The sequence below is a fragment of the Dipodomys spectabilis genome, unplaced genomic scaffold (assembly GCF_019054845.1).
Source record: "Dipodomys spectabilis isolate Male_0828 unplaced genomic scaffold, ASM1905484v1 ptg000262l, whole genome shotgun sequence".
In the NCBI taxonomy this organism is placed as follows: Eukaryota; Metazoa; Chordata; class Mammalia; order Rodentia; family Heteromyidae; genus Dipodomys; species Dipodomys spectabilis.
Window position 1 is genome coordinate 541,879 of NW_024870939.1, and position 27,170 is coordinate 569,048.

Genomic DNA, 27,170 nt, shown 5'->3' on the forward strand with positions numbered 1-27,170 from the left:
TATCTGTTTGCTCCAAAGCTCCGCATCTTGTTAAGGAACAGAAACCTAACAGGCAGAGGTCGAGTGACTGTCCCACAGCCACGGCTTCTACTGGGTGGCGTGCCTGCTTCATTTCTAGTGAAAATGCATGTAAAAAACCTCTTCTGGAATATGGTTGGAAATGTAAATCAATAGCCAAAAATATTCGTTCCCTTTCATCGAATAATATTTTGTTTTTTTTTGAGACAAGGTCTTCCTATGCAGCTCAGGCTGGCCTCTACCCTGTGGTCCTCCTGCTTCCGCTGGGAGTACAGTCCCGCATGCCTTCTCTTACCTCCACCATCTACTATCTGCAGAAATCCATTCCAGGAAGATAACCTGAGCCGAGCCGTTTTGCTCTCTCCAGCACGGGTCACGGCAGCCTGGATGGGCTGTGTGACGCTGGGCTGTCGCTACGTCATAATGCATGTTTGGTACATAGAATGGCAGTGAGAGCTAGCTCGTAACACAACGCTAAAGGACCAAGAGATCCGAAAATGTGTGCGATGCGTGTGGCCTCGCAATAGACCCCGGTTGCTGTGGGCGGCGACGCGGTGATTGTGATTTCCGCATTGAACTTTTCTGTTTTCTACTTAGGCGATCCGAATAAACGCCGTGCCGCCGGCTGCGCCGTTGCGGTTTCCGGGGCAGAGGGCCCGCGGAGCCACGCGGAGGCGGGCAGGGGCGCGGGGCGCGCCGGGTTCCATCCCGCCGCGAGCCGAGCGAGCCCCTTCGGAGGCCCCGAGTCCGCGCCATGGAGAAGGCGGGCGGCGGCGGAGCGCCCCCCGGGGATGCGGCCGCACGCGCTCGGCTGCCTTCCGAGTCGGGGGCGCACGGCAGGAGCTTCAGCCGCCGGGCCTCGGCGTGGCCCTGGGATGGGTCTGTCTTCGCGGGCAGGGAGGGGCGGCTGACTCGGCACGTCTCGCTGCCGCGAAGGCTCACGTGGAGCCAGAGTACTTCCACGAGCCAGCAGCGCAGGTGGGCGGGCCGGCCCCCGGCGTGGCGCCCCTGGAAGGGGTGGGGCAGGTGCTGCGCCCCGGGGCGGCCCGGCCCGAGCTCACCTCCGGGGCTGCGGCCGGGTGACCGCCCTCGCCGCGCGGACTCCCCTCCTCCGGCCGCCGGGCCTGGCCCCGCTCACTCCCGCCCCGCGCCGCCCTCAGCCCCGGCGAGCTGTCCGACTACCACACCTTTGGAAAGTACTCCGAGCTGTTCGCCGCCGCGGTGGGCAACGTAGAATGGCTGCGGTTCTGTATCAATCCGGACCGCCAGGAAATCTTGGCCGATGACAAGGTAACGCCTTGAAGTGTGGAAGCAGGAACCAAGTCCCTCCCGCACACCCCGAAAAGAGTTCCTCCTACTGTGGTCGCCGGACAAAGATGGGGCACGCGTGGAGCTCCGATTCACCTTGAGTAGGAAGCCCATTAGGGGGTGGGTGCTCCGACACCCAGCAGGAGTGGGAAAGGAGCATGAGCTATTCGGGCACAGGCTGTGGGCCTTCGGGCCCCCGTCCCGCTCAGCCTTCTCCTGCCCAACCCGAATCCCACAGGGCTTCACAGCCATCCATTTGGCGGCCCAGCGTGCCAGGCTGTCATGTATACAGGTCTTGGTAGAGGAATACAAGTTTCCTGTCGATCTACCCACCGACGATTGCCGGACCCCCCTGCACCTCGTCATCCATAAGGACAACAAGACCATGGCTGTCCCCTGCATTGACTACCTGCTCCAGAAAGGGGCAGCCATCAATTCGTGAGTCCAGCCTGCTTCAGGAGGGAGGTTTGGGAGCCTGGGCAGGCAGGCCAGCGGCAGGTTCATGGAAGATGGGGAGTGGGGAAGGGAACAGGGATTTGGTTCCATATAATGCAGTGGAGCCCACAGTCGTATCATGGTTAGGATCCTGGGCTTTGGGAGTAGAAATACCCAGTTTATATCTCCAGCTTTGCCATTTACTAGCATACAGTAAGACATTAGCCAAATCACCCAACCTGTCAACCTCACTGCTCTTTCCAGGCCTATGCGTACATTGGAATCACCTTGAGGGCTAGCTAGATGCTGGTGGCTTACACCTGCAATCCTAGGTACTCAAAAGGTGGAGATCTGAGGATCAAGGTTCAAAGCTACCCTGGGCAGAAAAAGTCCATGAGATTATCTCAAATTTAAAATTTCCAGCACTAAAAGCTAGAAGCAAGTGTGGCTCAAGTGGTAGAGCTCCAGCCTTAAGTGAAAAAGCCAAGTGAGACTGTGAGGTGCTGAGTTCAAGCTCCAGTACTGGCAAGTATGTGTGCATGTGCACACACACGGACACACACAAAACAACAACAACAACAACAACAACAAAATCAATGCTAGTGTTTCATTCCAAAGGTTGTGACTTAATGTTTTTGGCATCTTCCTGTCCTGGGCTTTGGAACTCTTAAAAGAAACCCAGGTGTTTCTAATTCCCAGTTAACTGTCCCCAACTAAATTTACCTATTGCATAAATTCTTAGGATAACTGAGAAAATACATGACATATAATGGACTGTGTTCATTTAAAATATTTATCAAAAAGGTCATTCTCACCATGGAAATGACCCACTGCTATCTATTAAAAGTGCATTTTGGGGCCAGGTGCTGGTAATTCACACCTGTAACCCTAGGTACTCAGGAAGCCTTGAGCAAAAAAGTGCAAGGACAGTGCCCAGGCCAAGTTCAAACTTGGGATGAGGGGGTCAACAAGTATTCCTAATAAACTGTTCTATCCCTTTAAAATTATCAAAAATGGAGTATACACTATGTACTATGAGCTAATAAATACTATTTCAGAATTGCGGGTTAGCAGTTAATACACAGTACTGGTCCCTTCTCTCATGAAGGGACTTGACATTCTAAGTGCAGAAACAGAAAATTAGCAACAAGTAATGGGACAGAATTCTCATACAACATGAGATGTGGTCAGTGAAAGGCATAAAAAGGATGATGGAGTGGGGAGGATCTATTTTGGAAGAGTTAATCACCTCTAAGAAGGTGTTTAAATTTTAATTTAAAGTCTGAGTAAGCCAGACATGCAAAGAACCTGGGGAAAGTGTTCCAGGCAGAGGGAAAATCAAGTCAAAGGCTATGTGTTGGGAGTGAGTGGGGCATGATCAGAGGATGAGTTGGAGGAAGAAGCTGGCCCAGGTCTGCAGAGCCTGAGAGCCAGGGGAAGGGGCAGATGTGGCAGACTTATTTGACTAGATGAGGTTGGTAGCTCTGAACTGACCCAGGTCTCCTTCCAGCAGTTCTGAACTGTCACATGCCTCCTAAAGAAAGATGTTCCCTGTTCATTTAGTCTAATCCTTCCTACCATAGAGCAACTTGAAGTCCAGAGAAGTAAAGGGACATGGCCAGGGTCATCTAATAGGTGGTGCTGGAGTGAGCCCTTAGAAGCTTGCTCACCCGCCTATCTGATGAGCCAGGTACCTTTGTCCTTCTTTCTGCCCTCTCTCCTCATGGTGGGACCCTCCACAGTGTGACACACAACCGTTCCACACCCTTGCACCTGGCAGCCTGTGATGGCATGCTGACATGCATGAAGGTCCTGGTGCAGAATGGTGCTGATGTCCATGCCCGAGATGCCACAGGCTGCAAGCCCATCGACTACTGCAAAATATGGAACCACCGTTCCTGTGCCCGGTGAGGGTGTGGGAAACACCAGCAGCCTGCCAACCCTCCCCACCCGCTTCCCTCTCCCCCCAGACCCCACCCAAGGCTGAGCCTTTTATGAGGAAGGTCTGGAGAACCACATGTGGAGGAAGCTCTACACCCAAGATATTGGCAGGACTTTTGCCAGGCTTTAACTCTTGAGGTTGAACATCACCCTCTGTCCTATTCTTAAGGCTTCTCCTTCAGAGGGTCATGATCAGACCATGAGACACTTTCCTCTTTCTCTCCAAAGGATATAATATGCCAGGGGGCCTCTGGTCAGTGGGTCATCTTGCTCTTCCCTACTCTGGTAGCTCCTCCCATACCATCCATACCTTCAGCAGCCACCAGTCCTCCTAACCAGCGTAGAAGCTCTATACCTGTGTGGTGACATGTCCTCACCCTGGTGCCAGGTTCTTGAAAGATGCCATGTGGAAACATGATAAGAAGGATTTTGCCCGTGAGATGGAGAAACTGAAGTACCTCAAGAACAAGTTGATGTCCATGGAGCAAAACTACCTGATAAAACACCAAGTAAGAGGGAAGCCGGGCAGGGCCAGGCACTGCTGCTATGCAGGCATGTGGGCATAGAGGTAGGGACCTACCTGCTCTAGTGACAAGAGTGGTTAGCACTCATGCCCAGAGTGGGAGCTCTCTCCTCCACCGAACCCCACCCTTCTATTCTGCTGAAATTCCTTCCTTCTTTAGGTCAAAGGTCTTGTGTAGCATTAGAAAGCAAAAGCAGCCTAAATTAGTAAGTATTCATGAGGCCTTTCTGATGATACTGCCCACTCAGGATGAGAGCCTCTAATAAGGCCAGGGCCCTGCCTATTATTAGAACTCATGTCTCCACAGACACTTAGCACTCACTCTAAACTCAAGAAGCTTAGAGGCAAGGGAGAAAGTAAGACATGATCCCTCTTCTGATGGAAGGGATGCTTACAGGTCTTTGAGTATCGGCAGCCTCGTGGGTTGGCAATACAAAGTAGGGAAGGCCTGATGGAAGTAAAAGCCATGTGGAAAGGCATAGGAGAACATGGGAACACAATGTGCAGTGAAAACAGCAAACTTGGGGATCATATGGAAGTTGGAAGCTGGGCACTGGTGCCTCTCATCTGTAATCCTAGCTACTCAGGAGGCTGAGATCTGAGGACTATGGATGAAAGCGAGCCCAGGCAAGAAAGTCTGTGAGACTCTTACATCTAATTAACCACCAAAAAGCTGGAAATAGAGCTGTGCTTCAAGTAGTAGAGTGCCAAGCTTGAGAAAAAAAAAAAAAGCTAAGGGACAGTGTTCAGGCCTGAGTTCAAGCTCCAGCACCAGCACTCACACACAGATGTGAGTTAAGAGATGGACAGGGATTCATATTAATGAAAGACTGACTAGAACTGGGATGGATTTTAAGCAAGTACAATTACACAGGATGCAAACTAAAACAACCAGAAAACCCAGACAGATACTTGCAATCTTTAAGTGGGTCTCAATGTGGAGAGGGCTCTAGGACTGTGTGACTATTCCCCAACTCCAGCTGTATTCTAGCTGCATTTCTCTGCATGGATTCCATGACTCTGTCACAAAACTAATAGTCACACACATGTCCAGAAGAGGCAAAGCCCATCTGTTTCCTGTGGCCCTAACCCTTCTCAGAAGCCCCTTGCAGATACCTACTCAATCTCTTGTTGGCTAGGGAATCTCCGATGGCCTCAATTGTATCCAATGTGTCCACTCTATTCCAATGACTGGAAAGCCATATGTTGATTTACTCATGTCTAGGGCAAGGCTGATGGAATTAGGATGATTGGCTTAGCCTAATCAGAAACTGCTCCTGAAGCTGGGTCAATCTCTCCAAAGCCTGATTGCTTAGCAACAGTCTGGAAGTGAGACACTTTGAGACAGTAGGGTGAAGAGATTTGGGGGCAGGTGGAAGTTTCACTGAGGTAGAAGCAAGGATAGAACTCTGTCATTACCTACCACCCAGCCTGGGAGCAGTACTGATTGGATCCTCCCACACCAGATATCTCAAGGATCATCACTTCCCCCAACTCCAGGCCTTCCAAACTTTTTACTTTCTCCTTCTGGGGTCAAGGAATAGTTTGTACTTCTCATTTACTTGCCCACATCAAACCAGAATCTCTTGTTTCAGGACATGTCTTCATTACCAGACTAGGAATCCCTTTGTGGGGAGAAGATTTGATGTCTCACAAAGCTTGGTATATTCCTAGGCAGGAAGGGCTTCTCCCTCCTCTTCAAGGACAATAGAGGTCACACCTCATTAGGGTGTGAAGCTTTGTCTCCCCCATTGGCCCAGCAGCTTCCTCAGAGCAAGGGCTTTTTCCTCCAAGGCTCCCACAAGGCAGACATTTCCCTCATCAAATTCAGGGTTCTCTATAGCCACAGGGCCTCCTTCACACAAGTACAAGAACAGCCCTCTACCCCTTCTGTTGATGCAGAAAGAACAAAGCATTCAGAGAGACACTGAGTTCAGCAAGTGGCTCCATTCCAAGAAACAATGCCAACCCCCGATCTCCAGCTCCATGCAACAGGCTCGTGCCCAACCTCAATTCTTTGCTCTCTCAACAACCTCAGGAACCAAGGGGGTCCGCCACACTGTGGAGGCACGCCTGCAAAGTTTACTGCTGCAGCCTAAGATATTGCCTAAGCTCTTTAATCCACTCCTCATCCATCAGCGGCCCAAGTCATGGAATCATAGCAGTAACCCTGCTACACACCCTCCCACTGACATCAGCTGCCCACAGGGCATCCGCCTGGGTGTGCATCCAGACCCTCACAGGGAACACGACTTCAGCAGCTTCCTAGAGGTGATTCAGGATGCCCATGGCCTTATGAGTCTGCACACTGTGGATGGCCACTGGGTGGCACCCCTGCCCCAGCTGCCTTTCAAGGTGATAGTTGACTCGCTGTTCCCAAAGTCTCAGCCATACAGGATGAAGGTGCCCGAGGGCTTACATCCTATAAGCGTACTGAACCTGACACAGAAGCGGCAGGTGGGCCAAGATACCTGGATTGACAGTGTGACTATGAACCTGCGTGAGACATTTGACGAAGCCTTCCTGCTAGCACTGCAAGCTCAAATGCTGCCCTCTCCTCCACAGTCCTCATAAAGTTATACTGGTAGCCTCTACCTGAGGCAGTGGAAATGTGGTAATTCATGTTGTGTAGGGAAAAAAACAATAGGCTCCAGTGTCCATTGACTTCCCTTCTAAGCTCAAGGACAGGAAACCTTCGCCCCCAAACCCAGATTCCAGGCCTCCCTCCTTCACAAATTAGGGCAGCGCTCCCACATTTACACAGCACGCTATCCTCCACCCCTCTCCCAGCCCAATGGGGATAAGGCTTCCAGGATCAAGGCACCAAGGGAAAATTCTGCCCTGTGTTCAGGATGTCCTTCTGTAGGCTCAAAGCCTCATTCTTCATCTACATATCCATACAGCATGAAGGACAGCTATTGTCACCCTGGCATGAGCACCCCTGCTACTATGGGTGCCATCCCTTGCTCCTAGCTGCCATGGGGGGGGGGGGTCAGCAGGTTAGGGAAGCATGGGCATCATATCTGGGGGAGAGGGCGGAAGAACATGTATATTTGAGGAAAAGATGAAAGTGACTTAAACTTCCTCCAGGAAGTCATCCTTGATAACTGTAGTCCCCTTGTACACATCATTGATCATTCATTAAACAAACATTTATTGAGTGCTTTTCATGCGCCAAGTGACAAACTAGGCACTGTTGATACAAAAAAATCCAAGGATAGTTCCTGCCCTCAAGGAGCTTACAGTCTAATGGGAGACAGACCATAAAGCAGGCAAGTGAGCCTGGAATGATCTGTGGGGTGCACTGAGGTGGGGATAGGAGATATTCAAAGCTTCTTGGAGGAAGTAAAATCTAAGTCATAACTTGAGAAAGTACCAATGTGATTAGTAGAAAGGAGAACCAAAGTTGCAAGAGAGAACCATGGTATATCTATATTCCAGAAGATGACCCACAAAGCAAAAAAGGCAATTGATAAGGCCAGAGGTAAGCAGGGTTGCTGCTATGTGTCTCAAGCCATGCTAAGGGGTCTGGGACTTTATCCTGCAGTGGGAGCCATAGAAGGTTTTAGACTAGGAGTGACTTGGTCAGTGTACATTTTAGAAAGATAACTCCAGCTGGCCATGGGATAAGTACAGGAGGGTACCTCAATAAACCAGGTAAAAGTTGATGACTGTAGGAATGGCTCAAATCAAGAGATGTTAGCAAGATAGACTTGGCAGTTTTCAGAAACTGGCTGTATGAAACAGAATGTGAGGATAGAAAGCAAATGCTCCATCTGGCTCTTGAGTGATAGTAGGGTCAAGGTAGGTACCCCAAAGGGCAAGGTTGTAGAGGACAGCAGCAGATGCTGTCTGGGCCATGGATGAGAGCTATCTGTGTACTCAGGAGACAGAACTATGATTCAAAAGACAGGAAGGACGCTGGGGTTGGAGGTCAATGCTGTGTTCCTCCAGAGTCCCTGAAGCCATCAACATTGATGGTCTTCCCCAGGGACCCAAAACAGAACCCTGAGAGGCCCCAGTATGTCTGGGGCAAGGAGAGAAGCCTGCACAAGAGACTGTAAGGACAGCCAGAGGTAGAGGGCCAGCCAGCCACAGAAGTACCAGGAAAGTACGATTCAAGAAGCAGGCAGTAATAAGACATGTCATCTGATGTTGGGATCAGGTAGGGTTAGGGTAGGACTCCACTGGATTTAGCCCACAAAAGTCTCTAGAAAGTCATGGGGGAGCACTGACTGGTGGTAGAGTGAAGGTAAGGGGTGAAACCACACCACCAGAGAGAAGAACAAAGAAAAGGACAGCAAAGGAGAACTGTCAGCCCACTGTCACCATCGTTTTGTGCCCTCTACCTTCTCCACTCCTTTCTGCATAGCAGAAAAGGGCTTGGCAATCTCACTCCCATTGTAAGACCAAAATGTGCCAGTCCTCCCAGGGAAAGGGGATGGCTGGAACCGTTAAGGGAACAGAATTGGAAAAGTTGAAGGGCCATGGAGGGACTTCAGGCATGACACAGAAGATCTTCAAGCACACGCATCTTTCCAGTGGCTTAAAGGTGCCATGTGTGTGCAGTCCATCTCTGTTCCTACCAGCCTTACTGTGAGGTATAGGACACGGCAGATGACGGCTGTCATGGAGACTTCATTCTAATGTGTTTGTTAAGTACTTACAAGGCACTGTAGTTGTAAGTGCAAGGTCAACAAATGCTGTAGCCTGCCTTTTTAGGTGGCACAGGCTCTCATATCAGGAGCCAGGAGCACACACAACAGAGACTTTGTGTGCTCAGAGTGACAAACAGCCTAGCCCAACAATTCCATGTCTTAAAAACCAGGCTATAGCCCAGGCTGCCTGAAAGCCAATTTTAATTTTTCTTGAAGCCTGAGAGAGAATTTTACCAGAAACCACTCCCTTTCCTCAAATAAAGACATAAATAGAATACTGTACATGTACATCTGAAGGCCCAGTCCTAAACTGACTCCTTTCCTATTCCCAGCGTGTGATAATCACAGAGCCTTGGGGAAAGAAGAGCTGAAAGAAGGGGGAGGTGCATGAGAAAGCCTGCCTTTACCTCCACCCCACTCCGCACCCAGGCTCTGCTGCTTAGCTCTGCTCCCTTCTCACTAAGGGCTACAAGAAGGGCTTCTTTGGAAGGGGGAGCCCAGGCCCAGAAGAGGAGACCCTGCAGTATAAAGCTGGTCCAGTCCAGGCAGAAGGTTAGCGGGAAGAAAAGAAGATGAACTTTTGGGGTATTAAGGCAAACAATGCCACCTAGAATCTTTATTCAAATGGGAACCAGCAATTAGACAAAAATCACAGTTCAACAGCAAAAAACCATTTCTCTTGGAAATGCCAAGCCATGGCTGTCCCTATGGCCATCTGTCCAGAGAAGTTATCATCAGCCTTCTCCAGCTTCATAGACCCTGCCCTGCTGCCCCTACTGGAGGGGGAGAGAAGGGCCAGGGACATGGCCTCCTGGCTAAGTAGGCTCTGCCACCCTCCAGGTGCCCTTTGGCAGCCCCTGGCAGCATCGGATCCGAGCCAAGCTGAGCCCCAAGGAGGGTGGGGATGGGGCTTCAGAACTGAGGGGAGGGAAGCCCTGGCTTGCAGTAGTGCCCTCCAGACTCCTGGCCACTACTGGCACAGAGGCCCAGGGGCCCAACTCTCCTGATCTTGTCCCCACATACCCTCCCCAAGGGGGTCAGTATATCTTCTGACGACTGGGTAGAATAGCCTCTTTGATGAAGGAGAAGACAACGAGGATCCCTAAGCGTTTGCCCCGCTTGCCTTTGGTGAAGTAATTGGAGACCACGTCATCTGTGGAGACACAGGCAGGAAGATGAGTGAGAGTGTGTGTGTGTGTGTGTTTATACACATAAACACTGTTTACCCTTTCTTGAGTCCCAGTGTTTCATCATAGGGCTAGGCTCTGCTTCCCCCAACTGACTTGGGCCTTGTTATTCCCCAATGTGGAACCCCTTCTTACCGCCTGGCTGCATGGTGGAGGGCAGGACATTCTCTCCAGCCGAAAGTGACACAAAGAATGCAAACGGGATTATCCACAGGCAGAAAGTGAAATAGGCCAGGACCTGGCAACAAGAGAAGAGTGTCCTGAAGGTGCCAGGGGTGGGCTGGGGATGTCACTATGGGTTTAGAGATGGTGAATGGTGCTCATGTGTCTGCCCCATCTCTACAGGGACTGGAACATAGGAAACAGGACGTTTTCAGATGCAGATAATTCAATGGAAAAAGATGGACAATAAGGATGAATGAATGTGACCACATTCCCAAAAGAAGGGAAACTGTTCTTCCCTGAGGCTTCAAACTGGAATAATAAGGTGTAGTAAACAAAAGAAACCTTGGCAGTCCACTGAGGGGTGCTGAGGCTCAGGACCACAGCCCACCCTGCTCTGTGAGACCAGCCCTGTAACCCTTTGAGGGGACTCAAAGGACTTACTGGGATAATGGAAGCAATGTCTTCCCCCTATCAGCCACACTGCTTTCAGAAATCATTTGTATTATGTTCCATGTTTTTAAAAATATGATTCTTATCTGGGCACCAGGGGCTCATGATTATAATCCTAGTTTCTCAGGAGGATGAGATCTGAGGATCATGGTTTTAAGTCAGCCAGCCCAGACAGGAAAGTCCATGAGACTCTTATCTCCAATTAACGGTTAAAAAAGCTCAAGGATAGTACCCAGACCCCTGAGTTGAAGCCCTAGGACTGGCATGCACATACATTTTATATATATATATATAAAACGTATATATGTATATATATAATATACACACAAACATACATATGTATACACACATATATAAATATACTATATATCATCTTCAAATGGCTTGAGTTTCAGATCATAGCTAAGTTCTCAAGGTAAACCCCACACCTTACCTCTGAGAAAGGATAATATTCTTCTGCAAAAAACTGAAATGCTAAGTAATGATTCACCACCACTAGGCCTGTGGAGAGAATAGAGGCAGTCAGTTTGGAGGATTCAATGCAAAGTTGGCCATTTAAATTTCAAAAGGCCCTGGGGAGCTGGAACCAAATCAGAGTATGGTTCTAGTCAAGTACAGAACTATCTACAACTTAGTTCCCCAGCTGTCAAGATGAAAGAATCAGCCTTAACCTGCCTACTGCAGAGGGCATTATGAGTAAAATTAGATGGGAGGTAAGAAAGCTTTGGCATGTTATAAAGTGAAATTTCCTTGCTACATAATTCAAAGTGTTGTGATAATGAGCCTACTTTTTATTGGATGTAAAGTTCACTCATGGGCAGTAGATGGAGGAAAGTCACAGGTAAGCTGACTAGACTCCACTCCCTCCTCCCTCCCCCACAACCTCTTATAGGACTTTACTCAAAACTGGGCAGCAGGAAGAAGGCCTCATCAAATAAAGGGACTCTCATACCCTGGGAATAGAAAGTCCAGTCCTAGGGTTCCTCAAAATACTGTGGAAGACCTTCCACATTGTACCCAGAGCGAGGCTCTGAATTGGTATGTTCTGGTCCCACATGCTCCTCCTCAGTGTGTACATTTACAAAAAGGAACAAGTGTGCAGATTTTGGGAACAGGCAGCACAGAGGGAGTCAGCTCTGCTCATTCTCCAAGTTGGATGAGAGCAGGCACTGGGAAGAATGCATTCACTGCATCTGACCCCTCACAGCAACTCCATGGCTTTCTCCCACGTGACTCAACTCTTTAAATGAACACTACAGCCCTGCTATACCTAGCCACATACTAAGGGTAAAGGATACTGAAGCCATGTTGGTGAATGATGCCCACAAGATCTTTCTGAAAAACTTCCTTAGGCATCTAAAGGGTTGAGTGACAAGAGAGCTAGAGAGAGGAGCTTGGAGGAGAATACAGGGGGGTCCTTCCTGGAAGGACACAGAAGGAGTCTAGTTTCCATGGGAGGAAATCCTACACAAATGCAAATCCTACACAAGATGAAATCACGCCAGGCCCTCAGGGAAAGAGGCCAGCCAAACTTTCAACTATAGCCTCCTACCCATAATCTCTTTTTTTTTTTTTTTTTGGTTTTCCCCATCCCCAGATATAGAAAAGTATCTCTAAAACACCCTTACTCCATCTGTATCCTGCACCGATAGGTTGGCTATTAACCAAGAGAAAAGGCAATGTTGTGACTAAAAGCTTTCTGAAACCTTCACTATATCTGCAAATATCTATAATCCTGTCAGAAACAACTTCTCTGATATTTCTGGAGTAGCTAAGGCCTAGAAAGGGGAAATGGTGTCAGAAAATGGGCTAAAGAAGGCTTGGATTGATCCCTGAGGGAGCTGTGAGTGCTGAGAACTCACTAGAAAAAGCCAGCCAGAAGGTGTTTGTGCCAGTCAGTGTCTGCAGGGGCCTCACAGTCCCCTTAGGCTCTACTTTTGACTATGACTTTGAACCAAAAGACTGGATGAGAAGCCAAAGGACTTCAGATATCATGAGTCAAGTGGTTTCCTACAGACTAGAACTAATCAGCCAGAGACCCTGCTTCATCAACCCACAACCTCTTTTCCCTTCCCAAGCCCTCCTTAAAACTGGCTTTCCAGCCTGAGTCTCTCATCCCAACAAGTTCTAGGCAGGTGCTAGGATCCTAAAGAGTCAGAAAGTCCATCATCCCCACCAGCCTGTCAGGCTGGAGAACCTCCTGGCTTTGCTGCCGCCTCTGTATCCCCTTCAGTGCCCAGGATGAGCTGACACATCCATGTCAGCTGCCTCCCCACCCCTCCTCCCCAACCCTGCCCCTCTCACCGCAGGACAGGATGAAGTTTGGTGAGGTCAGCATGATGAAGGGGAACGTCTGGAGAAGGCCAAAGTAGACGAGGTTGGTGAAGAGGCCCACGCCAATCATGCTGGTGGGAAAGCGCTCAAAGACATACAGGCCAATCAGCACAGCTGTGGAGAACTGAAACAACCAGAGGCAAAGGTGCCGTGAACTTCTGGGAACCTGCCTAGACTCCCTGCCCCTCCCTCTCTCAGCAGCACTAAGTTCATACTTCTGTCTTCTCATTTCAGCTAGACTTTCAATAACCTAAGGGAAATATCTTTCTCCCCCCTAGTACTAGGGTTTGAACACAGGACCTTGTACTGGCTAGGCAAGTAAGGGCATCATCTCTGAACATCATTTTGTCAAGGATTTTTGACAGCAACCCATAGTTTTGGAAAATATTTTGCATAATGATCCCAACATACAACACTCATATACATATGTGATCAGAATTCAAATTCAATTCTAGTCTTTTAAAATTTTTTTTTGTTTTGGGTACTGAGGATCAAACCCAGGGCCATATGCATACTAATGCTAAGCTAAGCAGAAGCTCTACTGCAGAGCTGCACCCTACACCCTGTTCCACTAAAAAAAAAAAAAAAAGCTGAATATGACTTACTGAATCAATTATATATCAATAATAAATCGTGCCTACAGTTTGGAAAATACTTCCGAAGGACCTATGGTCATCAGCACTTAACATGGAAGGAAGATCAAATTCCTTTTCCAACAAAACCCCAGACTTGGAGCTACTATCTTGTCTCACTATTAATATCCAAACGCAGGCCAGAGTTAAAGTAGCTGCAGATATTATGTGCATTGAGGGGTAATGGACTCCTTCTGTCCATACTCACTTTCACCCAACCCTCACCCCTCCCTGAAGCTGGTGGAAATCTAGACAGGTTTCCAGCAATCAATCCCATGGCCTTGACAACAACTGCAAGTGCTGTATGCAGGAAGAGAAGCTGCTCATGAGGCTGAAGGAGAGCAGGGCCAGAGACGAGGTTCCCTTTAGGAAGGAGTCAATAAACCCTATTAGAAAGAGGGTGATGAACAAGCATTCAGAACTGTGCTCATGGTTCCTCTAAGGGCTAGGAGCATAGAATGTGGGAGACAAGCAAGCAAAGGCAAAGCCATGGTCCTGTTAACAGAGAATGTACACTTAGCTGCATCTTAAGTAACAGCATAAGGTCTGCAGTGAAGCAGTGCCGCTTGGGTAAGGAGGCAGGGAAGATCTGGGCCAGGGCTCAGGACAGGGAAGCCCTGGTCCATAGCAGGAGGAAACAGCCCAGAAAAGGTTCTCATCATCCAGGCCAAACTGCATCCAATTCCTGCTTGAGGCAGTACAAAAGAGTGAGGATGATCCTGAGGAAAGCTGCCACTTACCCAGATCATGTACTTTATGATTCTGCTGGTGATCACTGTGTATTCTTCTATCAGTTCTGCCAGGTAGTAGAGTCCAGCAGCTGTTGGGGGGGGGGGGGGAATGGGAGGATGGGAAGGAACATCAGTCAGGGTCACTCCTTTCATCCTGCCCTTCCCTCCTAGGGAGCTGGATCCCCATCAACTGTTCACAGACTCCAGAAAGTCAACAAGAAACCAAACAATCTCTGCATTGCCTTTCCAAATGTGGAAAGGCAGAACTTGGTCAGGGCACCTACAGAGAAAAAAAAAAAAACTATAGAAATGAATGGAAGTCAAGCTTTTCACTTCTCCACACAAAGCTAACCTCTGGTCTAGAAAGCGCGTCTGGTCTAGAAAGCGCGATCTCATTCACTTATTCAATCAATACCTGTAGGGCACTTAGTATGGGCCAAGTGGCTTGACAGTGCAGCAGAACAAGACAGACAAGGGCCCTGTTCCCCCCCCCCCCCCCAGGATGGGTGGTGGGAACCAGCAGGAAGGGGAGTCGGGCAATCCCAGAGGAGACAATGCTACCCCGCGACGAGAGGAAGAAACTGCTCGGCCACCAAACTCCTACGAAGGGCTTCCCCGAGGTGGGAGCTCAGCTGCGGTTGAATCGGGGAAGGGTGTCTAAGGCAGCGAGCCCGAGTACGAAGCATCAGGGGGACGGGGCGGCCGGAGGTGTCAGGGAAAAGCGAGGCGCGGGGGCCCCCGAGAGTGGGAGCGGTTGGCGGTTCGCGGGCACCGGCGGACACTGAAGTCAGCCTCCCCCGGGCTCTGCCAGGAGGACTTTGTGACAGGAGGCAGGAGGCGCGCTCCGGCCAGGCTGCTGGGCTCTGCAGCGGGGGCAGCACCGGGTGGGGTGCGCAGAGACCCGAGCGCCGGCCGGGGGTCCCGACTCGCTCTCGATCGCCCGCGGCGCGACCCCCGGGAAACACAGATGCCTGCCGGGGCGGGATCCCGCGAGGGCCCGGGTCGCGAACGCTCACCGACGGCCAGCGTGATGAAGGCCACCTGGATGAAGAGCGACAGCCAGCTCAGCACGTACATGAACCACATGGCGCCCCTGCCCCGCCCGCCCCCTGGCCGCCGGGACGGGCCTGCGCGCTCGGGCTCCGGCGACACGGAGCCGCCACTGCCGCCACCGCGTCCCCGCCCCACGGACGGGCGCCGGCCGTGCGCCGCCGCCGAGAGGAGCCCGGCCCGAGCGCCGCCCTCGGTCGGGCTCGCCCTAGCGCCGCCGTCCGGCCCGGAGGACCAAGCGCTGCTACCGGGCCTTCGCCAAATTCCCCCCCCCCCCGCCCCCCCCACCACCCGGGGCACAAAGGGTGTCTGCAGCTGCGGTGTCCTGAACGAGGGGCGGTCCCCGCCGAGGAGAGAGGCGCTCCACCCCCGGCCTCCTCCCGGGGCTCTGTTACGCAGGCTCCGAGTGCAGGCTGCGCGCTGGCCTTCCTATTGCCATCACTGGTAACCATCCCTGCTAAAGATCATACTCTTAAGTGCATAAAGGAAATCGATTCGACGATGCGAATATTGTTCTGCGTGGGAAAGTTGGCACCAAGGGATAGTTGACATCTCTTCTTCCTTCCTCCCTCCCTCCCTCTCTCTCTCTTTCTTTCTTTCTCTCTCTCTTTCTTCCTTTCTTTCTTTCCCATTCCTGGGGCTTGAACTCAGGGCTGCCACTGAGTGTTGTTGAGCCACTTACTCTACTCCCGGTTTTGGGGTGGTTAATTGGAAATGAGAATCTCATGGACTTTCCTGTCTGCACTGGCTTCGAACTGTGATCCTTGGCTAGCAGCCTTCTGAGTAACTAGGATTACAATCGTGAGCCACCAGCAACCGGCCAAAGTGCCTTTAATTATTAGCCTTGTCTCAGTCCTGGCCTGAGTTCAGTTAGGGAGTGCCTTAGGCGCAGACAGCACCCCTAAGAGTTACTGAGGAAGTACAAGGAAAGACCCACTTCTTGTTGAGAAGTCCCCCATCTAGTGGCCAAAGTTAGTAGACAAAAAAGTACGCACAACAGGATTCTAACAGGCTTATTTCAAATCCTAGTTTGTTTTGTTTAGCGCAGGTTACAGTAGTGTATGTAACCCAGCCTGACCTTGACCTCTAGATCATCCTGCCTCAGCCTCCTGAGTGCTAGGATATGAGGTGTGCTTCATCATGACTGGCCAGAATCATATTTTTTATGAATAAAAATAAATTAATATTCCTCCAAAACAAGCATAGAAATACCATGTGATCCAGTAATTCATCTCCTGACTATATAACTGAAAGAGATGAGAAAGTAAGCCAGGGTAGTGGTTTACAACTGTAGCCCAGCACTCAGGAGGTTGAAGTAGGCTACCTGGGAGGTGCTGGTGGTTCACACTGTAATCCTAGCTATTAAAGAGACTGAGATATAAGGATTTGGGTTCAAAAACCAGCCCAGACATACAAATCTGTGAGACTCTTTTCTCCAGTTAACACCAAAAGTCAGGAGTGGAGGTTTGGTTCATGTGGTAGAGCACCAGCCTTGAGTGAAAAAGCAAAGCAAGAGTCTGAGGGCCTGAGTTCAAGCCCCAGGACCAACATGCACACACATAATGGAGAGAGCAGAGATATTTGCACCGTAATGTTCATAGCAACAAGATTCATACTAAGCAAAAATTGGAAACAACCAAAAATCCATCAGTGAATGAAAGTATAAGCAAAATTTGGCAAATAAATACAACCAATCTTACTTATTGTTAAAAAGAAAACTGTGACAATGCTAAACCATTGACGTTAAATGGCAAGAACCAATTACTTGAACGGTGAACTTTGAAAAGACTATGCTAAGCGAAATAATACCGTATGGTTCCAATCACAAGGTAGGTATCTGGTACACAAAATTATAGGGACAGAAGTAGGATGATGGTTGCTAGGTGTAACGGAAGCAGCCGCTTATGGGGAACTGTTATAATTTAATGGATGCAGAAGTTTTCAGTTCCAGAAGATTAAAAACTTAACAGATGGTTGGGAATGTACTTAATGTCACTATTCTATAAACCTAAGGTCCATTCAGACAATAAAAGTATGTGTTATATATACTTTCACACACACATATATAATTACAAAGCAATCACATTGAAATGCTAGTATCTACATATTTTAGTGAGCTAAATGTGTACTATAATAATGTATGAATCTTTATTAATATATAATATAACCAGATTTAGTGAAAAATCTAATAACTACCTTCCATAATGACAAATGAGGATGAGTGTAATGAAACTGCAAAATGCCTTACATCATCTGAGATGAAAGGGTTACAGAAAATGCAGATTGCTGTGAGTTCATAGTAAAAGAAATGTTAAGGGCTGGGAAGGTGGCTCAGTAGTAGAACGCTTGCCTTGCATGCATGAGGCCCTGGGTTCGATCCTCAGCACCACATAAGCAAAAAGCAAAAAGCCGGAAGTGGCGCTGTGGCTCAAGTGGTAGAGCGCTAGCCTTGAGGTGAAGAGCTGAGGGACAGCGCCCAGGTCCAGAGTTCAGGCCCCATGACTGGACCCCCCCCCCAAAAAATAAATCCAATTAGAAGCTAGTGCAAATAAAAATGAAAACTTTACCCTTTCCAGGTTTCCAGGCATCTTGATTTGAGTCTATTTTCCTGAATTTTGCTGATTTCTAAGAGGTATTCTGGGTTCTGGTGCCTACAACAGATGAGTAGATCAAGAAAATGTGGTACCTATACACATGGAATTTAAACAGAATAATATTATGTCATTTGTGGAGAAATGCATGGACCTAGAACAAATTATGTTAAATGAGGTAAGCCAAACTCAGAGAGACAAACTAGATCTAAAATACACCAGGATGGACTGGGAATGTGGCTTAGTGGTAGAATGCTTGCCTAGTGTGCATGAAGCCCTGGGTTTGATTCCTTAGTACCACATAAACAGAAAAAGCCAGAAATGGTGCTGTGGTTCAAGTAATAGAGTGCTAGCCTTGAGCAAAATAAGCTCAGGAACAGTGCCCAGGCCCTGAGTTCAAGCCCCAGGACTGGCAAAAAAAAATGTTTTAAATACATCAGGACATGATAACTTATACAGGACTCTAGGCGTTCACACACAGTGAGACTTGGGAGGATATTCTTAGGAGAGGAACACAAAAGCACAATGCTTATGTACTTCTGATCATATAAAATAATATTATTGAAATGAGCTCCAGGAAATGGAAACAAAAAGAAAAAGAAATGCAAATACGGAATGATAAAACCATGTTCAATACAACAATTGTTTAGGGACTTGGGCAGAAAGTGAGGCAAATGAAGTTGGGGAGAGGCACCCTAGTTTTCACTCTTAGGCTGACTATCTATGTATCAAACTGGACAGTAGATCTATGGATGCTCATCAATACTGTCTGAAACAGTATTAAAAGTAACTTCCAAATTGTCTTCCAATAGCATCTCTAAGAGCCTAAAAAAGAATCAATAAATCATCTCAAACAAAGGGAAAAATTCTATAAGATCAAGAAGGACTTGAAATTGACCATATGCTCATTTACATAACTTCAACACCATGAGAGACTGAAAACAACCTACATATATATTAATAAGAAACAATAAAAATGAGTGAGAGCTGGGTGCTCATGCCTATATCTACTCAAGCAGCTGAGATTTGAGGATCTCAAAGCCAGCCTAGGCAGGAAAGTCCATAAGACTCTTATTTCCAATTAACAACCAGAAAACCAGAAGTGGTTCTGTGGCTCAAAGTGGTAGAGTGACGGTAGGAAATGGACTCATTACCTTGCTAAGGTAATGGTAACCCCTCTGTACAATATCTTTACAATAAAAATATACATAATAAAAAATAAAAGGGATAGGTACTCAAAAAAAATGTGGTAGAGTGACAGCCTTGAGCAAAAGAGCTCATGGACAGTGCCCAGGCCTGGAGTTCAAAGCCCACAACCAGAAAAAAAAAAAAAAAAGGATGAGAGACTGGAGGTGTAGTTCAGTGTAGCATCTGCCTGGCATGTCACACAAACAAAAATAAATGAGGATATTTTTATGTACCCATGGAGGACTATTTTTTTAAAGAGAGCAAAGGGACAGGGTTAAAAAACTTATGTATAGGGCTGGGAAGGTGGCTCAGTGGTAGAGCGCTTGTCTTGCATGCTCGAGGCCCCGAGTTCGATTCCTCAGCACCACATAAGCAAAAAGAAAAAAAAAAGCCGGAAGTGGCGCTGTGGGTCAAGTGATAGAGCACTAGCCTTGAGCTGAAGAGCTGAGGGACAGGGCCCAGGCCCAGAGTTCAGGCCCCACGACCGGACCCAAAAAAAAAACCATATGTATATATTTCTTTATATAGAATATCCCTGGCAGGATACATTAGAAAATAGTAACTGCTTGCTTCCTAAGAAGATGGGGTTCAAGAGTAGAATAGAACAATTTTCTTTCTTTTTTTCTTGCCGGGGCTGGCTTTGAACTGTGATCCTCAGATCTCAGTCTTCTGAGTAGCTAGGATTACAGATGTGAGCCACCGGCGCGTGGCTAATTAGTCTTTTTCTTACATATGTAGAGGCCTGGGAGTATAGCTGGGTGGTAGAACATGTGTTTACATGTGAGAAAATCTGGGTTCAGTCCTAGAAATGGAGAAAATCTAAGTATCCACACCTATCTCCAGAATTGAAGTAAGGGAGACGAGCTCCCCTGAAGGCTAAGCACACCCCCTCTTTTTTTGCGCCAGTACTGGGGCTTGAATTCAGGGCTTAGGCATAGTCCCTTAGCTTTTTGATCAAGGCTAATACTCTGCCACATGAGCCATAGCCCTACTTCCAGCTTTTGGTGGATAATTGGAGATAAGAGTTTCACAGACCTTCATTCCCCAGGCTGGCTTCAAACTTTGATCCTCGGATCTCAGCCTCCAGAGCAGTTAGGGTTACAGGCATGAGCCACTGGCACCTGACTTGCACTTTTACTTTTGATCAGCCAGTGTTGTTATCTGTAGCTGAGCATAATGTCACCTCCCCACAGGGTTAGTGCCCTGGAGAGCCAAAGCTGAGGATCTGAAATTCCCAACAGCAGATAGGGAAAGCTACAATTTCCTGAGAGCCATGAGAAACCAGTAGCTAGAAGAGGTGACAGGCACTGGCTCCAGTCTACTCCACCCAGCCAAGGACAGAACAAGGCACCAGATAGATGCTCCTTGGTACCATGCCTAGCAGGGGGCCAGGGAGGGCAAGGGCAATCCTAGGCCAACCTTGAAAGAGATGTGAGAGGGAACACAAGGGTCCTGCACTCAGTCTGAGTATATAATTTCAAAAGTGAAAGGGCCGGGTACTGATGGCTTGCACCTGTAATCCTAGCTACTCAGGAGGCTGAGATCTGAGGATTGCTGTTTGAAGCCAGCCCAGGCAGCAAAGTCCATGAGACTCTTATCTCCAATTCACCACCAGAAAGCCAGAAGTGGTGTTGTGGCTCGAAGTGGTAGAGTGCTAATCCTTGAGCAGAAAAGTTTAGGGACAGTGCTCAGGCTTTGAACTCAAGCCCATGACCAACCAGATAGAAAAGAAAGAGAGAAGGAGAGAGAAAAAATGAAAGGATTTGGGAAGTGGTGCTATGGATCAAAATGGTAGAATGCTAGCTTTGAGCAAAGGAGTTTAGGGACAGTGCCCAGGGTCTAAGTTCAAGCCTCACAGCTGACAAAAAATAAAGAGTGAAAGGGTTTATGGAGGCAAAGATGGCTGGCTGGTCAGATTGTTGACTTAAGTATTAGCAGACATGGGAAACTACATCTCATTTCAACATTACACATAGTCCTTTAACTTGTACTCAGACACACATTGATATGATTTCATTTAATGCCTCTGTATATGGGGAATAATTTCCAAGTGTCTCATAAGGGAAGTCGGTGGAAAGCTAGTAGCTATTTCAACATCATGGGGAGTTCTTCCTCAGAAATCAATGACTGAACGTTTTCTTGGCCTTTTAGCTAAGATCAACGACAGAAGACATTAAATGTTATGTCTGTACAAGACACTGCTTTAAGGGATTTGGATGAATTGACCCATTTAACACATCTAGTGTTGGAGCAGAACTATTACTGTCTAAATCTCTGATAAGAATCCAAGGCACAGAAAGGCTTAATATTTTGTTCAGAACCACACAGCTAATACTTGGAAAAGCTCCATTTTGAATTGGGTCAGCCTGCCTGGCAATAGAAACCATAAGGTTTGCTCTGGTCTCTTTCAGTCAATTTTGTGGACTTTTTCTCATCACCTTCTATAGTTATCCTTGTATGGATTATTGAATACAGCTTAAGGTTCTGGCTTTGGTCAACTCTGGACCTCTGCCATGTCCTCACTAACTCGCCTTATCATAGACGTAACACATTCATGGTGCCCATAGTGGGGACAGGAAGTTATTGGAATTTGCAACTCCAGTGGCACACCCTGCTTGGGGACTGTGGGTTATTTGGGGGCAGGAAGATGCCCAGTGTGTGAAATAAGACCCTTTTTAAAAGAAAACTTGGCAGAGCTTTATGGAATAAGTAAAGAAGCAGGCAAACAGACAAAAAAGGAGACAAACAGAAGGGTAGAGGCACACTCTAGCAGAGTGTGTGGGCTCTCATAGGGAGATAGAAACACAGAGAGACAAACATGAGCGCGTGTGCGTGCACGCACACACACACACACACACACACACACACACACACACACACACACACACTCAGAGATAGACCAGAGAGAGAGAGACAGACATACACATAAGGAAATATCCAGAAAGACACTTGAAAGGAGACATACTTGAGGGCCTTATCCCAGTCTTACAGTGAGGACCAACTAGAGAAAGTGTGTGTGTGCGCATGCACACACACACACACAAACCCCACATCACACCCATCACAATCAAATTGCAGAGGCTTCACCTCAGCCTCTGGGTCTTTGTTGCCCCCTGGTGGGACATGCTGCAAACAACAGTTCTTGCAGGAAAGTCATCATGAACGCCTAGATCAGGTTTCTCTCCCCTTGCGAGAATGGGTGTCTCAATTTGATCTCCTTTCCCTGACAGTTCCCCAGGCCTCATAGAAGCAGTGTTGAAATAGGAAGACTTAAAGAGCCATGTTCCCACCCATTCCACTCCACTGTAAAGTCCCTACAGTCTGGCAGGTGGGGGTTCATAACAGTGCACTAGTCTGCAAGTTTATTGTCCAGTATCCTCTAGCAAGTTAGCCAGAGCAAGACCTAGTAAGAAACAAAGCACAAACCATGAGGAACCCTGCTTCTATGCCCACATGATCTGTATATATAGCTTCTAAACTGTTTCTGTCTTCCTTTTAAAAATTAGTATGCATTAGTTCATGTACAACTACTCAAAAACAAGTATTTCTAAAAAATATAGAAAGGTGAAGGATTAAAAAAGAAGAAGGTTAAAAAAAAGCAGAGCTGGAGGTGGTAATAGCACCTGCCTATCAGCCTCAAAGCCCTAAGTTCAAGGTGATTCTCTGTGACATTTCCACTCATATATACAATGTATTCCTAGCAACCTCACCTCCTCCTTCCTTCTTCCTTTCTCTCTTTCCTCTTTCCTAAAATGATGTCAACTGGCTTCATTGTTCTATTTTTATTCATGAAAACTATGCTATTCTTCCTCATTCACCCTTTTTGTTAGTCTAACCCCCTTCCAGGCTCTGTGTCTACTCTACACTTCTGCCCTGTCCAAGAAGCTGCTCTGATGCTGTTCCTGGAATCCTTCCCCTGTCTCTGTCACATGTTTGGGGCCCTAGCTCAGGTGCCTGAGCTAAGAGCTTTCTAGTGACACATCCTCAAAGGTTCTATTCATTGTCCCAGAATTGTCTTCAGCTAAATTGCTAGGCCTGACAAAACTCCATAAGGTGAAATGTGGGGATAAAGGTGACAAGAAAGAACTAGGAGGAGGGGCTGGGAAGGTGGCTCAGTGGTAGAGCGCTTGCCTTGCATGCCTGAGGCCCTGGGTTCGATTCCTCAGCACCACATAAGCAAAAAAAGAAAAAAAAGCAGGAAGTGGCGCTGTGGCGCTAGCCTTGAGCTGAAGAGCTGAGGGACAGCGCCTAGGCCCAGAGTTCAGGCCCCATGACCGGACACCCCCCCCCCCCCAAAAAAAAAGAACTAGGAGGAGGGATTAAGACCCTGGCATATTGTTAAATCAAAATTCTAGAACCTAATATATATATCTGAAGTAGCATAAATCAGCATATAAGAGTGACATCTGGTTAGGTGCCAGTGACTTATACCTGTCATCCTACCTTGGGAGGCTGAGGTTAGAAGGATGTCCATTTGAGTCAGCCCTGGCAGAAAAGGCAACGAGACCTCTTCTCAATGAAGAGCTGGATGTGGTGGCACACACCTGTTATCCTAGCTACAACATAGGCAGGAAGTCCGACTTATTTCAAAAATGCCTAGAAAATAGAAGTTAGATCTAAAATACAACCATACATGAAAACATGTAAGGATTATATGCTTGTGTACACAAACAAATTGAGTAAAAAGCAGTATGCCTAGTGAAGGAGTACAATGGTATAATTCCTTTGAGCAAACTTAATGAACCATTTAGCAAAATGAATATAATGTTCATTTTGGATGAAATGTGTTCAGAAAGGGCAGTGAAAGAGGGCGATGTACAAATGGAGGGATGAAGGGTGCACAAATGCAGTCATTATTTTTCATGTGCACTATGTAAAAATTGAGCTATATAACTTGAGGGTAGGGATGGGATGGGGGAGCTAGGGGAGAAAAATGGATGGCGTTGATCAGGATGCATTGTACTTACAAGAAATGGAAACCCCTTTGTAACACTACTCAAAAAATAAGTATTTCTAAAAAATATAGAAAGGTGAAGGATAAAAAAGAAGGTTAAAAAAGTAGAGTTGCAGGTGGTAATAGCACCTACCCAGCAACCTCAAGGCCCTAAGTTCAAATCTCATTCCAGCTAAAAAATAAAAAGGAGAGACATTTGCACATTTATGTTTAATGTAGCGCTAATCAAAATAGCCAACCTACTGATTCAGTCAAGGCACTGAACAACGGATCAATGGATAAAGAAGATATGGTATATATAAGCAAGAAGGTATTATTCAGTCATAAAAAAGAACAAAATGGTGACCTTGTCCAAAAAGAAATGTTCTCTGTACCTGATTTATGTTACTGTAACCCCTCTGTATATAACCTTTATCATAACAATAAAAGTATGCTAAGTTCATATAAAATTGGATGCATGTACTTAAAAATGAGATTATGTTGTTTTCAGGATCTTTTGGGGTTGGGAGTCAGTGGGAAGATAGAGGGGGGAAAGAGGGTCCTGGCAGGTGAAGAAAATCCAAGTATGTTACAGGTACATAAAGATATCACACTGGTCAAAAAAGAGAGGGAAGGAGGCTAAAGAGAACACACTAGAGTGAGCTTGTTCCAAGTATATTGCATGTTTAGATGGCACCATCATAATAAACCTCCTTAGATTATTAGTGTATACTAATACACTAGTGAGTAGAGTGTGACTGTGGTCCTTGCCTTCCTGATCACAGTTTCTGTTCTTCCTGTTTCCCATCTTTGATGCTAAGGGGCAACCCAGAATGACTGTTTCTTGCAACACATGAGTTCTAACTGCCCTAGAGGAGGACACTCCAGGACTTAACAAATACTGGCCTGAAATGTGGGCCATGCCTACATGTATCAACTCATGTCCAACTGCTAGCCTTGCTATAATCAACCAACTGAGCAGACTCTCTGAGATGAGGTCCAGCATTTGCAGGTGCTCAGGTTCCCTTTCCCATAGGACAACCAGGATGGAAACCATTCTCTCTCACCTTGGGAGAGAGAATGCAAGAGGCCACTGGGATCCTGAGCCTTGCATATAACTGCTCCTCTCGGGAAGAGCTGCAGATATGTTCTTGGTGGAGGAGTTTACATGCATGAAATCCCTGCCCAGCCCTGCACTTCTGTCTCTTCCTGCTAGCCTCCACCCAGCTAAGGCAGCCCCTGGAGCTTCCTAATCCCATGCAAGACACTCTGAATCATAGCTCTGAAGCCTAAAGCACCCTGTCCAGCTCAGACTCTGCCTCTACCTTCATCTACCCTCATCTGCCCCTCTTCTACCCACATATTTACTTCACTCAAAGGGCCCTTCATCTTTTGTTTTTGCTTATCCAATTTTTACCAATTTTCATTTTCTGGGGATTGAACCCAGGCCTTTTTTTATGCTAGAGAAGCACTCTACTGCTGAGCTCTCTTGCCAGTCTTTCAGTATTCAGTTACCATCTCTGCCTCCAGGAAGTCCTCCTGGTTGTTCCAATCCATTTGAATCCCTTCCTTCCCTGGTTTCCTCTTTATACCAGGCCCACTGTCCTCACTGTCCTCACTTGTGGTCTCCTTGTGATTCTCTTGCATCACCAGCCAGTGCGGGAGGCCCCATGTCACCTTACCCTCACCCTGGCCAGACAGCTCAAGAGCTATCTGAGAAGTCAGTGCACTGATGGGGAATGTGATTAGATTACCGGGGTGTGTGTGTGTGTGTGTGTGTGTGTGTGTGTGTGTGTGTGTGTGTGTGTGTGTGTGTGTGTGTGCTGGTGGTTCTGGGGTTACACCCAGGGTTTCACACAAATGCTTGGCTTTTTTTTAGATCAAGGCTAGGACTCTGCCACTTGATCCACATCTCCATTCTGACTTTTTGCTGGTTAATTGGAGATAAGAGTCTCATAGACCTCTCTGCACAGGCTGGCTTCAAACCTTGGTCCTCAGATTTGAGCCCCCCTGACTAACTAGGATTAAGGTGTGAGCCACTGGTGCCTGCTTAGTCAAGTCCTCTTAATATTGGGGTGGGGAGACAGTAGTTGGGTTTGAACACAGAGCCTCATGCTTGCTTGCTAGGTGGGTACTCTTTTCACTTAAGCCACATCTTCAGACCTAGACGATCTCTTAATTCCACTGAAATCTGATATTTCTGGGCACAACACACCTATTCCAGCCTATTGGTTGGCCTGTCCTTCCTGTACCCTCAGCGTGGACAACAGGGATGTGAGTTTGAAGCCACAGTCAGAGGTCACTAGGAGGCCAGGGGCAATGTGTGAGTGGTTTTAGAGCCTTGGTCTGTCTAGCTGTATGCTGTATGGCAGTGTGTATGTATGTGTGTGTGCAAAGGCAAAGCTAAGTGCAAAGCTGCTAACCAACAGCACAAAATAGCATCTCCTGAGAGCTGCTCATGTCTCCTTGCTGTGGCCATCTGAAGCCCTGACAAGAGTAGAGCCGGCAGCTTCTCCCCCAAGAGCCTGCGGGCCAGCTAGGGAAGAGGGTATTACAGACTTCATAGGCTGACAGGTGACAAACTTCAAGACATTCATGTACATGGTTCCCCAGAAAGGCACGTACACAGAGAGCCAGCCCTCCCCCATCCCGCAGCTGACAATCCAAGGGCCACAAGGATTCTCTGGGAGCCACAGATGCAGAGGCACATGGGACTTGCTCATAGACTTAGAATCCATGAAGATGCTGCTGGACCATCCTGGCAGACACAGGACCCAGCCAGTCTCATAGGCAGGGCTTTTCACCTGAAATGTAAAGTGAGTCATTCAAATCAAGCTCTAGTCAAAGGAAGTCTTTGTCTTGCTTGGCACAGTGTCATCAGTTTCCCACCCTATGCCACCTGCCTTTCCTTGCAGCTCTCCACCTTTCCTGGAGACCACCTGAGATGGGGCTAGCCTACTCTCTCTCTCTCTCTCTCTCTCTCTCTCTCTCTCTCTCTCTCTCTCTCTCTCTCTCTCTCTTTCTCT

At 47.7% G+C, this 27,170-nt stretch overlaps 2 protein-coding genes across 2 annotated transcripts; one reads left to right on the forward strand and one right to left on the reverse strand.

The window, feature by feature from the left end:
- The first annotated feature begins 772 nt into the window (after nucleotides 1-772).
- Nucleotides 773-7,148, forward strand: Ankrd53 (ankyrin repeat domain 53). Its single transcript, XM_042699717.1, has 7 exons — nucleotides 773-996; nucleotides 1,179-1,308; nucleotides 1,565-1,764; nucleotides 2,026-2,033; nucleotides 3,413-3,668; nucleotides 4,091-4,211; nucleotides 6,128-7,148. The coding sequence occupies exons 1-7, from the start codon at nucleotides 773-775 to the stop codon at nucleotides 6,797-6,799; spliced, it is 1,611 nt and encodes a 536-aa protein (XP_042555651.1). The 3' UTR covers nucleotides 6,800-7,148.
- Nucleotides 7,149-7,362: 214 nt separating this feature from the next.
- On the reverse strand, nucleotides 7,363-15,574 carry Tex261 (testis expressed 261). The gene is made up of 6 exons (XM_042699740.1): nucleotides 15,399-15,574; nucleotides 14,392-14,471; nucleotides 12,990-13,143; nucleotides 11,119-11,186; nucleotides 10,206-10,308; nucleotides 7,363-10,036 (listed from the first exon to the last, which is right to left on the reverse strand). Exons 1-6 carry the CDS (start codon nucleotides 15,466-15,468, stop codon nucleotides 9,921-9,923), a joined length of 591 nt encoding a protein of 196 aa, XP_042555674.1. The 5' UTR covers nucleotides 15,469-15,574; the 3' UTR covers nucleotides 7,363-9,920.
- Between the last annotated feature and the right edge of the window lie 11,596 nt (nucleotides 15,575-27,170).

Excerpts from the sequence above, each read along its gene's own strand:
- Ankrd53 (XM_042699717.1), top strand. The coding sequence starts at position 773 with ATGGAGAAGGCGGGCGGCGGCGGAGCGCCCCCCGGGGATGCGGCCGCA. Across the intron at positions 997-1,178 it reads TCCACGAGCCAGCAGCGCAG|CCCCGGCGAGCTGTCCGACT; the intron begins GTGGGCGGGCCG and ends CGCCGCCCTCAG. Across the intron at positions 3,669-4,090 it reads AACCACCGTTCCTGTGCCCG|GTTCTTGAAAGATGCCATGT; the intron begins GTGAGGGTGTGG and ends CCCTGGTGCCAG.
- Tex261 (XM_042699740.1), bottom strand. The coding sequence starts at position 15,468 with ATGTGGTTCATGTACGTGCTGAGCTGGCTGTCGCTCTTCATCCAGGTG. Across the intron at positions 10,309-11,118 it reads AATATTATCCTTTCTCAGAG|GTCCTGGCCTATTTCACTTT; the intron begins GTAAGGTGTGGG and ends TCTTGTTGCCAG. Across the intron at positions 10,037-10,205 it reads CTCCACCATGCAGCCAGGCG|ATGACGTGGTCTCCAATTAC; the intron begins GTAAGAAGGGGT and ends GTGTCTCCACAG.